At 32.8% G+C, this 13,365-nt stretch overlaps 3 protein-coding genes across 3 annotated transcripts; 1 reads left to right on the top strand and 2 right to left on the bottom strand.

Moving 5' to 3' along the window:
- Window positions 1–443: 443 nt before the first annotated feature.
- On the bottom strand, window positions 444–4,058 carry LOC104733782 (nucleosome assembly protein 1;3). The gene is made up of 12 exons (XM_010453334.2): window positions 3,756–4,058; window positions 3,608–3,651; window positions 3,358–3,453; window positions 2,785–2,877; window positions 2,550–2,637; window positions 2,398–2,459; window positions 2,124–2,308; window positions 1,830–2,007; window positions 1,700–1,743; window positions 1,352–1,553; window positions 1,228–1,245; window positions 444–875 (listed from the first exon to the last, which is right to left on the bottom strand). The coding sequence occupies exons 1-12, from the start codon at window positions 3,799–3,801 to the stop codon at window positions 807–809; spliced, it is 1,125 nt and encodes a 374-aa protein (XP_010451636.1). The 5' UTR covers window positions 3,802–4,058; the 3' UTR covers window positions 444–806.
- Window positions 4,059–4,175: 117 nt separating this feature from the next.
- On the bottom strand, window positions 4,176–5,980 carry LOC104733775 (small ribosomal subunit protein bS16m/bS16c). The gene is made up of 3 exons (XM_010453324.3): window positions 5,630–5,980; window positions 5,495–5,540; window positions 4,176–4,609 (listed from the first exon to the last, which is right to left on the bottom strand). The coding sequence occupies exons 1-3, from the start codon at window positions 5,760–5,762 to the stop codon at window positions 4,387–4,389; spliced, it is 402 nt and encodes a 133-aa protein (XP_010451626.1). The 5' UTR covers window positions 5,763–5,980; the 3' UTR covers window positions 4,176–4,386.
- Window positions 5,981–6,026: 46 nt separating this feature from the next.
- On the top strand, window positions 6,027–9,099 carry LOC104733766 (zinc finger CCCH domain-containing protein 65). The gene is made up of 7 exons (XM_010453317.2): window positions 6,027–6,330; window positions 6,504–7,303; window positions 7,385–7,450; window positions 7,562–7,693; window positions 7,785–7,835; window positions 7,945–8,085; window positions 8,183–9,099. Exons 1-7 carry the CDS (start codon window positions 6,174–6,176, stop codon window positions 8,903–8,905), a joined length of 2,070 nt encoding a protein of 689 aa, XP_010451619.2. The 5' UTR covers window positions 6,027–6,173; the 3' UTR covers window positions 8,906–9,099.
- The last annotated feature ends 4,266 nt before the right edge of the window (window positions 9,100–13,365 follow it).

Genomic DNA, 13,365 nt, shown 5'->3' with positions numbered 1-13,365 from the left:
GTAGTTGAACTTTCTCAATTGTTTCAGTCATTTTTCGGTAGGTTGTGTCTTCTGAGGGAACATAACTTTATAGACTAGTATTATTAGATAAAAACCCTACATGCCTTAATTTTTTTGGTTAATTCGTGCTATTAAAACAGTAATCATATAAATTTACAAGCCATCATATTTAAAGATCCCCCTTTGATTTTTACGTCTACTATTAAAATTATTAAATCACCCAATTAGTTGATTTATTAACGAGAAGAAACGACGACACTCACTAATGCTAAGAGTCACGTTGTGTAATTAATTTGACTCTTGACCATATTGAATACTGTCAATTGACCCATTGAAAAAACTATCTAATACTACTATAGTAGTATAAACTTTTCTTCCCGTTCTTTTATACATTTAAGAATCCAGAAAATACTTAATGGACATCGTTTTCAAAACATGTCATGAAAAATCAAAAATATTAACGCTTCAATTGAAAGAAAGGTTTTTTGAAACCAAAAGAGGCTTAATTCAAGTGGTAAAAGGATATAATTGACGAACACACCAAGGTTTAACTTAGTGATTTCAAAAAGAAAAAGAAAAAAAAAACAAAACACAAAAAAAGATACCAAAAATAGTTTGATCACATCTCCTCATGAGAAGCTCACTCTTTGCCTACAGCGAAACTCCTACGAGCGGTCCTCAAAACAATTTGCCTTACATGGTTGCAAAAATCCAAAAAACTAAGCCATGAAACTTCTTCACTCAACCCAAAACATTTTTCCTTTTTTTTTCTTTTTCCAATCTTCGTTTCAACTCATCGATGTTGTTTACTGTTGCTTGCACTCAGGAGGCCTCTCTCCTTGTTGCCCATCGTTAAGTTGAGGTCTTCCTCCTTTCTGCAATTTGATTTTGTAGAGAATATATGAAGTTATCTCATTTTCACAAACATGACTCACTGATTTACAGTTTACCAGATTTAGTATAAAGCTTATACATATGCAAGCGAATGATTCTGTCTACTTATAGTTCAGCTTTAGTCATACAAGTGTTCAAGTTTCTATGATAAACAGATTCCTGCATAATGAGCTTGATCAGTTCACTTGAGCTATCTTCTAATTCACTCGAGCCTAAAAATGTCAATAATTTATGTCTGTTCTATGATTCATTGGTGTCAGATTACTTAACAGAAACTATATATTTATTTAAATCACACAAATACTATAAGAAGGGAGGAAAGTGGCTATGTACCTTGTGTAAGACTGATGGCTGCATAAACATTTAACATAATTTCAAAAAATTAGTAACCAACCGACCTCAAAAAGGTAATTCCATGAGAAGAAGATATATAAAAAAGAGAAATTCAGTACAGTACCTTCTTTTTGGTCTTGCTTACTTCTTCCTCCTCATCTTCGTCGTCTTCTTCTTCATCATCCTCATCATCTTCTTCATCCTCATCTTCGTCTTCATCAATATCCTCTTCATCGTCATTGTCTATCTCAAACTCCTCTCCCTCAATAGCCTCACCAGTGAACCATGAGACAGCATGAGGTATAATCTTCTCCCGGATTGTAGAACTGCAGTAAGCAAGGAATAATTTAATCAGATATTAAGAAATGTATAACTTCACAATAAAAGATGCTAGCTGACGCTTTTATGCAGTTGGTAAAAAGATAAACGGAAAAGTATTAGATTGACAGAGTTTATATTCAAGAAGACGAACCCAATGTCATAGTCTTGTTCCATCAGATTCTGAAGTTCCTCAGCCTGCACCAAGAACATCAAGCTTTAGAACAAATTTTGATCAAACATAGTCAAAACAATGCATGTTTTGGAACCAAATGATATCATACTCTGTCCTCATCAATGTCTTCGTCATCATCAGGAACTTGAGGAGGGTTGAAGAAGTTGAAGAAGCTTTCACAATCTTCAGTCTTGGTGATTGGCTTGGCATTCTTCGCACCTTTCTTAGGCTTCTTCTTAAGAATCTTCTGAGTTAAGCATTTTCCAGGATACCAATCAATCTCTGTCCTGAGAGAGAGAACACAGAAACAATAGCATAGGTCAGCACAAAATTACGCTGTTCTTGGAAGCATCTCAGAACGAAACATGCTATGGAGCAATAGAAGAAAGTATCAACAAATTACCCAATAGCCTTCTCAAGCAGAGGCTCATCTTCATCGATCATATGATATGCCTTTGTTAATAGGGTGTTTTTGAAGTAAGGATTCTGGTCGAAGAAAAACTCAAGTTTGAATCCCTTTGGTTCTTCAATCTTGCACCACTTAATATCTTTAAGATATATAAGGGCTCCTTCATCACGCTCAGTGATCTGATATCAAAGGAAATTAAAACTATTGGTCATTTTCCATGGATATGATTACGTAAGTCTAAATGAACAACCATAGCTGCAACACCAACCTCCTCAGATATAACATCGTTGTTTTTCAGGGCGGTCAACCAGAAACTAGGGACTCCTTTCTCTGCAATCCAACACGGTGAAATAAGCAAATTGTTTTTGAAGAATGATTACAATTCACAAAGGCAAAGAGAGAGAGGGAGAGAGAAACTACCTTCTGCAGTTTTGTCGTCTCCTTGGTCCATCTTAGTATCCTCTGGAGCCCCTTCAACGTCAGTAGCTCCATTCACAATATCATAACGCTGCACATTCCATGTGTCAAAGAAAGATTCAAGAGAAAACCAAAAGTACATAGCCAAAGCAGATTAAGGAAATTATCATCTGGATTAAATGGTTTCTGCTTGAGATAAAGTAACCACATTCTAAAGAGAAAGTTACAACCAAATTACCTTGGTATACAAAGGCTGATATAACTTTTGATACTTGGCTTCAAGAGCAGCTCTTTCCTCTCGGAACTTTGACTCTATTTCATCATGTTTGCCCTAAAAACACGAAAGAATTCTCATCAGATAAATCATCAAAGGGATGATTCATCACTCTTGACTACACAATACTTCTCATATAATCCAAAGCATACAAATATACATTCAACATCACATTCACAAGATACCATATCAATCCACATTCCTAAACATGAGAATGGAGATTAAAACATGTATCAAAAGATTCACTAAAGAGGTTACTAAATAAGTAAGGATTATAGGCATAAACAATCAACAGCAAACATACAGCATGTGAAATGCTAACTGCACCGGGAGGATAGCACTATAGAAATACAAGAATACCATTTGAGCTTTGATCATTTCTATACCAATGAGGAAAAATTTCAAGCCTATAAAAAAAAGATGAAATTTGAAGCCTACACAAGATTTTTTCATATAATCAGAAGCATACAACTACCACATTCACAAGATACCATATCAATCCACATTCCTAAACATGAGAATGGAGATTTGCCGAACCTGAATCTCCCGCAAGACCTCAACACGTCTTCTGATTTTAGGAGTCAGATTCTCGAGTACATCGGAATGCTGTCCAGCTAGATTCTGCAGCTTGTTCTGTTAAAAAAATCAAAACACATAACAACAATTACAAACAAATCACCACAGAAACTATAGAGCACGAAGCTAATTCTCTCCTAAACACTCGAACACAAACCCCAAAAATCGCTTATTCTTCTTCAACTACAGATAAAGAGATAGAGAAACTCACCTTGAGAGCGTTAACAAGACCTGCTCGATCCTCATCTTTAAGAGCTGCAAAAAAAAAACAAAAAAAACAGCAAAAATAGATAAGCTTCTAACACTTTTGAAGCACAATGAGAAAAAACAAAATCTGGAGAGATATAGTAATTAATTACCAGCAGTGAGATCGCTGACATTGAAATTGTCCTTATCGTTGCTCATTTTTTCAGAGATCAAAAATTGAAAAAGACTTGAGAGAAGAAAGACGATTTGATCGAGACAGACGGTGGTGGTGGTGGAGAGATTGAGGAAGAAGAAGGAAGACTTGTTGAGGGTTTTTGTGAAGAAGAGTGGTGGCGACTATACGCTAAACGTGGCTCCCTCCTTTATACCATCATAAACCTAACAACTGCCATTTTTTTTCTTTTCTTTTTTTAATTTCCCTCGCTGGCAATTTTTATTTTATTTTAACTTTTCTTATTATTTCTTTCATATTTATTGCATAAAGATATTTTAATATTCATCGAATATCCTGACCCAAAAAGGATTTATTCATCAAATATGATGACATGTTTCAATATCGATAAAATATGAAATTTAACGATCAAAAGATAGGGTAAAATTCAATAAATCCCAAATGCAAAATATGTGCCGGTTTTAGTTAAAAAGGCTTCTAAACACTTTTGCCGTTTATTGCCAAAACAAAGGAACAAGCTTTTTAGTATAAAGTGCATGACACATAGATATGATCAACCGGCAACAAAGTGAGAACTTAAAAGCTACAACGATGAAAGGCTAATGAATCAATCATGCACTCTTGTCTTCCTCTTCCTTAGGCTGGTTATCATTAACTGTTTTGTTATTATTCTCTGTATCCACATAGCGACCAGTCATTGGATCAACAGGGCGAGTGTCTCTTGGTCCACCTTTACGTCCCATAGCTACCATTGGAGGAGGAGGAAGTAAACCTGATCTGAAAAGGAGACGCTGAACCGGGTCTGATGGCTGAGCACCAACAGATAACCAGTACCTGTACAGAAAAAGTTACACAAAAATGTCTCCATTAATCAAAAAAATCTACACGCATCATTTGTTGAAACTACACACTCAGAACAGGAAATTTGATTGGTAAGCGCAGGTTCTAAGTAATTTTGGCATGTGTTCTGTTACTATCCGGACATCATAAACTTATATCTTTCAGATGATTCTGAAACTACCTAACTATAGACTTATGCAGAAGAGGTTGTATATAGTGAATGTACAGGAATGTATACGAATAGAAAATCAACAGGTTCTTCAACTCACAGTAATAGTAAACAATTGCAGAACTCAGAAGAAGAAGTTATACACTAAAACGTGCTAATAAATTGCCACAAAAGATTTGAAGTTTCCTTCTTCTTCAAATTTGTGATTGACTGGAATTCAATTAAGTACAAAATTGCTTCAACTAGCGGTTGAGAAAGTGATCCCACAGCAACCACGGGTAACATGTACATATTCATTCACCTTTCGATAGCATAAAAAATAACAGTCAAGACTGAACTCAGCTTAGTACTAATAGATTTTGAGAGACAGGTAACTATAGCATAACGTTGACTATATAACAATGCACTAAGATTTCTAGAGGCAGCTAAGCTAAGCTAACCCTTGACTGATAATATCTACAGCTAACTATGATATAACGTTTGATTACATAACAATGTACTAATATTTCTAGAGGCAGCTAAGGTAAGGTAACCCTTGACTGATAATATCTAGAGCTAACTTTAGCAATTGACCAAAACACTTCAACTGCAAACAATACCTTATTAAATCATCTACTGAAGCATTCATAAACCTCTTTCTGGGTAAACTTAACCACAAAACTACTTAATTTCATCGAAAAAAGCATAAGAAACTGGAGAAGAAAACGTACTTAATTCGATCGAACTTCAGACCCATTCTCTTACCACCGTCCTGGCCTGCACACACAAACCGAGAGATGCTTAGGGATATTAAAAAAACCAACTTTAGACTAAGAAAGAATACATTGTTGATTTTGTTAATTCACCTGGCAAAGGATTGAAGTAACCCAAGACCTCAAGATGCTTCCCGTCTCTTGGGGATCTGCTATCTGCGGCCATCACCCGAAAAAATGGCCGATTTTTGCATCCGAATCTCGATAATCTGATCCTTACAACCATATTTCTCCTCCCTTTTTGCTAGAGAAAACACCACAAATGATCAAATCAAAGAGAGAGTGTGAGATTTCAATTTTCGGATTCGAAAAACTCCTGAATCGATAAATCTTTTAGGGTTTGGGTCCTCAATACGACACCGTTTGTGAGCAGAGTTGTTTTGGGCTTAAATGAAATCACGAATCTACTGGGCCTTAAGGTTCCGTCGTATGACGCCGTTTAAAGACGTTTCCCTTTTACGAATCAAAAAGCCAAAATTTTCACGGCGCGCTGTTAAATAATCAGAGACGGTGTTTGTTTCCATCGTCAAAGACTTATGAATCGTCCACCGCCACAAAACGGCCTTTTCCTCCGGCGAACGGCGAGTCTAAAGTGACCGTATCGTCACCGTTTTTAGATTATTCACCGGAGGAGACAATGGAATCTTCCGTCGCTACGTTTCCTAACCGACGCAAGCATCTGCCGAATCGGACTTATCGCTCTTTGATTCATCATCTCTGCTCGAGTTTCGATCGGGAGCCTCGAGTTTCTCTTGCCACACCGGCCGTTCTTCAGGAGCTGGTCTTAAGAACTGGTGAGTTTTTTCGATTGTTCTTAGGAAGGTTACTTCATCTCCTAATAGTAAAAAATTCGAAGTTCTTCAGTTGCTTGATTTTGCCAGAAACTATCAATCTGAATCTCAATGTAGTGTAGTTTGAATAGTATGATCCTAACTTCTGATGCTATTTTGTGTTTTTATTTACTAAGATATTTCTCAAGCGTCTCCTGGAGAAACTTGCAAACCGCCGGAGAATTCACCAGTGGTGGAACCAAGATCTAATGGCGTGTCTGATGAGTCAAGAGGTGAGAAGGTGGAAACAATTTCACAGGAAAAAATTTTGATGCTTGGAGATGTTTTCGATGGAATTGACTTACAAGATGCAACTGTTAGTAGTAGACACAAAGATTTTTTCGATGACTTTGAGCTTATGATAAATGGAAGCCAAGGCTTTGTTCCAGAAAGTTGTGTGAATATCTTTGAGGCATTAGATGTGAATGACTATAATGGTGATGGTATAGTTGCGTCACTTGATGATATCGCTAAACAACCACTTGATATTGTTGAAAATGTGGTGGAGAAGCCTGATATTGCCACTGAAGTTCAAGTAGAACCAGTTGAAAGTGATAAAAAGGCAGAGGAGGTTCCTAAACCAGCTGAAGTTATAAGTTCTGGAGTTTTGGAAGCTTGTAATGAAATAGTTCAAAGAGAGATGGAATTGGAGAAACCTGTTGATGACAGTACTCAGGTTTTGGTTGATTCCGTGCCTGTGTTTGTTGAAGATGATGATGTAGAAGAAGGAGAGATATCTGGGGATGAGAATGATGATATGCTTGTAGGAGATGATGAACCAGTCGTAAGGCTTGAAGAGTCTCATGTCTCAGAAGAAGTGATTGGTAACAGCCATCTCACAAGTTATGAGAGTTTTGAAAAAAAGCTGGTTGTTGAGGTATCGAATGTAGATAATCGAGCCAAGAAGTGTGATCAAATTTTCAGTGATGAAGCAAAGGTATCCAAATATAAAAGAACGGAGTGTTATGTTGCTTAGGTGTTTATAAAATCTGATTTGTATTTAACTTCTTATCTGCAGAACAATCCTGGAACCTCCATTAAAAAAAGGTCTGCGCCTTCTAAAGACGCAAAAGCTAGAAAGAGGGTAATGTACTTTATGCTTTTCTTTGACATTTCATTGGCATATCTTGCAGTCAGTTTTTTTTGTGTGTGTGTGGATTAAGATGTTTACTTATTGATACGCTATTTCATGCAGGCAAAAGATAGGAAGAAAAGAGCTCAAGAGCGTATAGCCCTTGGCGTGAAAAAGCTGAAACTTAAACCAGTAGCTCCAAAACCCAAGCCTATAAAATATTGTCGACACTATATCAAGGGACGGTGCCATGAGGTATGCACAATGGTTTTGGTTTCTGCATGTCTTTGGAATCTAAAATATTGTTTGTGTGTCGCTGATGGCAATTGTTTTTCTTCCTTTGTAGGGAGATAAATGCAAATTTTCACATGATATAATCCCGGAAACCAAATCTTCGGTAAGATTACTGTTTTCAAGATATATACTTATCTTTTGAACTGTAATACAGCAGCAATCATTTAGACAAAAAAGTGGAATCTCATACTCACGTCTACTTGTTGTTTCAGCCTTGCTGCTACTTTGCAACCCAGTCATGCATGAAAGGAGATGATTGTCCGTACGATCATGATCTCTCCAAATACCCATGCAATAATTTTATTACCAAAGGTTTCTGCCACAGGGGTGATAGTTGTTTATTTTCGCACAAGGTATAAACTAGTCTCGATCTTCTCATGCATGACACTTCTTTTGAGTCTGATTATCTATTGATCGTTTGATCCTTATTTACGAATCTTCGCTTTACAGGGTACTCCACAATCTGCTTCAGACACATCGAATGTCAATGTAACAGCGTCATCGAATGTCAATGTAACAGCGTCATCAACTAACATCGCTGCAGCGTCTTTCTCGCCTCAGAAAACAAATAAACAATCTGTAAGAGAAGCCATAGCCAGATTACCGGCGATCCAAGCAAGAGTTTCAAGCTCTGTTGCGTTTTTGAAGCCTTTGGGTCAATCTAACCAACGAAACTCATCTGATGCATCATCTTCTAAGATCAACGAACATGCAAAACCACCACAGGTTCCTCCTTTGAGAAAACCATCCGTTGCTCCGAAGGGTATGAGTTTTCTCTCTTCAGACAGTACGGTGAAACCATCTCCTGCGTCCAAGCCAAACACAGACAACTCTGATAATCAGACATTGAAGCAGTCACAACAGGGAAGCTTTCTTCCTGTGGTGCCTCCAAAAGGAATCAGTTTTTTATCTGTGAATCGAGAGCCTCAAGAACCAGCAAGTAGTAGAAATCTCAAGACAACGCCCAACTCACACATTCAAAGTTCTCTACACTCAGCCATGAAACTCGCTGCAGAATTTGAATCCGCCAAAGTTGAAAGACGCAGCAATGAGCCTGTAGAAGCTATAAATAAGGGTGATGGTAAAGTTAACACGTCTGTAACCAGAAACTCAGGGAACGTATCCTCTCAGATTCTTGAGTTCTTGTCGAGCTTCAGTCACGGCAAAAACTGATCTTTTATTTTGGTTTTTGAGATAACAGATATACTTCATGTAGATGTGAAATAGAGCATCAATATATAAAGCTTTGATCTAACAAATACTCCCTCGGTTTCATCATAATATAGGTGGATGTTTAGGTGGATGTTTAGAGAAATATTTTTGTTTTAAGTTTTCAAGTTTTTAATGCAACTTTTACATTAATTTTATATTTTTTTTTGTTGTGCAGTCTTCATTATGATTGGTTAAACTTTTTTAAAGCAATTATTTTTTAATATGTCTAAAATATCATATATCTTGAAAAGCTCACAATTTCCTAAATTAAAGCTCACAATTACTTAATGAAGTATCCTACTATATTAATTGAGAAGTACAAATATGAAACTAACCTTAAAATGTGTAAAAAATTACATTCAATTGCCATTAGAAAAAATTAATTAAGTTTAATTAACTAATTTCAATAAATATAATTAAATTAAAAATAAAAAACACTCACATATCAAATATTAAAAAATCTAAAAAAATCTTAAAAAAATATTTTCTATCTCTAATAAATTATGGACGAAAATACTAATTATTTTTTAAAAAAATATATAAACCAATCAGAATTTTAAAAACAAAGATTTTATATCCAAGTATACAATACAATTATTTTTAATAACTAAATTCGAAGATTTTGTTAAGATTTCAAATTATGATTCTCCTATCATTTTTATTTTATTTTATTTACAAATTGTTTAGAACTTTCATATAATACTTATAATTAATAAAATGCATATTTTTTTCTACATATGTTGTGATTTAAATTTTGTAAAATGAAGATATATTACTCAATGTATGAAAATGTGTGTTTTAATTTCCATATTGGCAGGTTGGTAAAACTAAATTTATATTGATGATAAATTAGTAATTTTTATTTACTCACAATTATAATATTAAAATTACTATTTTATATTTCACAAAATATTATGCAAATACAACAAATAAACAATATAAAACTGTAATAATACGTCAAAAATAAAATACTATAATATTCTAAAATGATTAGTATTCAAATAGACTAATAGATTTACATAACAATTAAAAATAAATATTATCTCAAACAAAATAATTTTAAAAAAAAATAAAACAATAATTTTTATTATTACATTATAATTTTTTTTTAAAATGTTGACCCGTGCTTAAAGCACGGGATATATCCTAGTAAATATTAAAAACGATTGTCTGACTTTGGTATATTATTTGGGTAGATGAATCCGTGAACGTGGTTTTGAGAAGTTTGCATCTTATCTATTCTCTTGTCATTTAAAAAACATACAATATTGAAGAATACAATCAATGAGAATATATTATGATCAGCGACCTAACCTTATTTGTTATATATAGTAAATAACGTATCATCCCTATGAATAATGTTGAACGTTCAAATCGAAATAATCGTAAAACAATTGAGTAGAGGATTTTAGTATTCAATCTAATATTCCAATTGATTCTAGTTGTCATCAAATTTTAAATAATTTTGATAATTTTAGGAAAATTGATATGATTTTATGTAAAATTTTTTCAAAACCCACTTAAAATCATGATACTTGGAATTCTATAATTTTAACAAGGAAATAATCTTAAATCCTCCAGAATTCTTAAAAATTATTAAAATCGAAATCCACATACTGTTTTGAATAATAATGGATTTTAAGATAGATTTAAAATCATTAATTCAATAAATTTCAGTAAAAATTTTAGAATACATGATTAATTAACATAGAATTTTACACAAATCACTTAAAATGTCAAGTTCAATGCAACTTTTACCATAGACTTAATAAATCTAATTCCCAACGTGATATTATTGGCCTTGATAATAGGTCAATTTATTAAAACATAAAATAATGATTTGACAACTCTATTTAGGCATTATGAAAGTGAATTTGGTGGCCGGAGATAAGAAGTTGATTTCCAATGGGTAAAATTTGGGCATTATGGATTCTTAATTCTCTAATTTCCTTATGTACACGAAGGAGGAGAAGAAGAAGAAGGGTGATGGTTACATAACTTGGTTCAAATCCTTGAAGCTAGTTGCAACTCAAGCTGTGAATGGCTCTTTGAAGAGTATTTGCGAGAGAAATCCTACATTGGGGAAAGGATTTGTCTCCTTCGTGTACAATTCAGAGGCTATAAAATATAAACTGGTGAAATTTGGCAAAGGTGTGGATGCAGCGTCTGAATTTGCTGTCAACAGGTCAACCTTGACGGTGAAGAAGTCTTCTACTGCATTTGCTGAAGTCTACACTAATCCTATGATCACTTTCTCCATCTTCTCAACTGGGCTTTACATCACTCAAATGGACAAGGCTAACAAATCTAGGAAGACTGCAAAGATGATCGAAAATGTGGTGGATGACTTTGAAAGAGCCATCGAAGAACTGAAGAACAATTGCATTAGCAAGGAAGAGTTTGAAGCCTTGAAGACAGAGATGAAGAAGGCACTAGCTGAGATGGAAGAATCCTTGAAGACAAAGATGAAGGAGGCACTAGCTGAGATGAAACAAGTTGAAGACAAGAAGTCCAACAAGTAGAAATACAATCTTTTGGATGCTTTTTCTTTTGTAGAACTTAATCTTAATCTTATCTAGAACAATAACTTAATCTTAATCTTAATCTTTTGGATGCTTTTTCTTTTGGTAATGAGTGATATGTGTCCTATGCTAATGATAGCCTACAAAAGTCTTTTCTTGACAACACTTCATTCTCTGTGTAAAAGAGTGATTTGTAAGTGGTTTTGTCAAGAGTTACGCTTACTCCTACTCCTACGTTTACTTAAGAAAAAAAGTTGTTTATGGATACAAAGCACACTAAAATTTCCATGACATGATATGACACCATTGTCATTTAATTTGTTATCTTCTCCACTAACAAATACAAGAAAGGAACAAATGAGCGCACCTTTTTTTTTTTTTTTTGGTTAATCAACGAGAGCACTTGATTATCAAGTAAGACGATAAGCAATCAAGTAAAAGAACATGTTTTTTCTTTAATAGTAATTACCAAGTAAGAAACTTAGAATATCTTGTTTTTTAATAATCTTTGCTAGTAAGTGTTTTCTTCAAAGATCTAATATTCTCACGTGCAAGATTTTTAGCACATGGAGAATGTATAATCTATTACTGTCTTGTTGTTTTCTTATTGGATTAGATATAACCTTAGCATAATGATATAATGTACTTTATTTTTAAGTTTTAAAGTTAAATTTTAGTACTAGTTTTGGTAACCAAAATAAATTATTAACTAGAAGCTTAAAGCACGGGTCAACATTTTAAAAAAAAAATTATAATATAATAATAAAAGTTATCATTATATTTTTTTTAAAAAGTTATTTTGTTTGAGATAATATTTATTTTTAATTGTTCTGTAAATCTATTAGTCTATTAGAATACCAATTATTTTAGAATATTATAGTATTTTATTTTTGACATCTTATTACAGTTTTATATTGTATGTTTGTTGTATTTGCATCATTATTTTGTGAAATATAAAATAGTAATTTTAATATTATAATTATGAGCAAATAAAAATTATTAATTTATCATCTATATAAATTTTAGTTTTACCAACCCACCAATGTGAAAATTAAAACACACATTTTCATAGATTGAGTAATATGTCTTTGTTTTAAAAATTCAAATCACAACATATGCAGAAAAAATTCTGCATTTTATTAATCATAAGTATTATATGAAAATTTCAAACAATTTGTAAATAAAATAAAATAAAGATGATAGGAGAATTATAATTTGAAATCTTAACAAAATCTTCAAATTTAGTTATTAAAAATAATTATATTGTATACTTGAATATAAATTCTTAGTTTTTAAATTCTGATTGGTTTATATTTTAAAAAAAAAATATTTACTAATTTCGTCCATAATTTATTAGAGAGAGAATTTTTTTTCAGATTTTTTAATATTTGATTTGTGAGTGTTTTTTATTTTTAATTAATTATATTTATTTAAATTAATTATTAAGCTTTATAAAAAATTTCTAATGGCAATCGAAATAATCGTAAAACAATCGAGTAGAGGATTTTAGTATTCAATATAATATTCCAAATGATTCTAGTTGTCGTCAAATTTAAATAATTTTGATGATTTTAGAAAAATTGATATGATTTAATGTAAAATTCTTTCAAAACCTACCTAAAATCATGATATTTGGAATTCTATAATTTTAACTAAAAAAATAATCTTAAATCCTCCATAATTCCTAAAAATTATTACAATCGAAATCCATATACTGTTTTGAATAATAATGGATTTTAAAATAGATTTTAAATCATTAAATTCAATAAATATCAGTAAAATTTTTGGAATACATGATTAATTAACATAGAATTTGTAAGATTTTATACAAATCACCTAAAATATCAAGTTCAATACATCATTTAGCATAAGCTTAAATAAATCTAATTTCCAACATGA

Source organism: Camelina sativa, chromosome 2, assembly GCF_030686135.1.
Source record: "Camelina sativa cultivar CO46 ecotype springtype chromosome 2, ASM3068613v1".
Lineage (NCBI taxonomy): Eukaryota > Viridiplantae > Streptophyta > Magnoliopsida > Brassicales > Brassicaceae > Camelina > Camelina sativa.
Note: the sequence above shows the minus strand (reverse complement) of the source record. Positions and strands in the feature narration are given on the sequence as shown.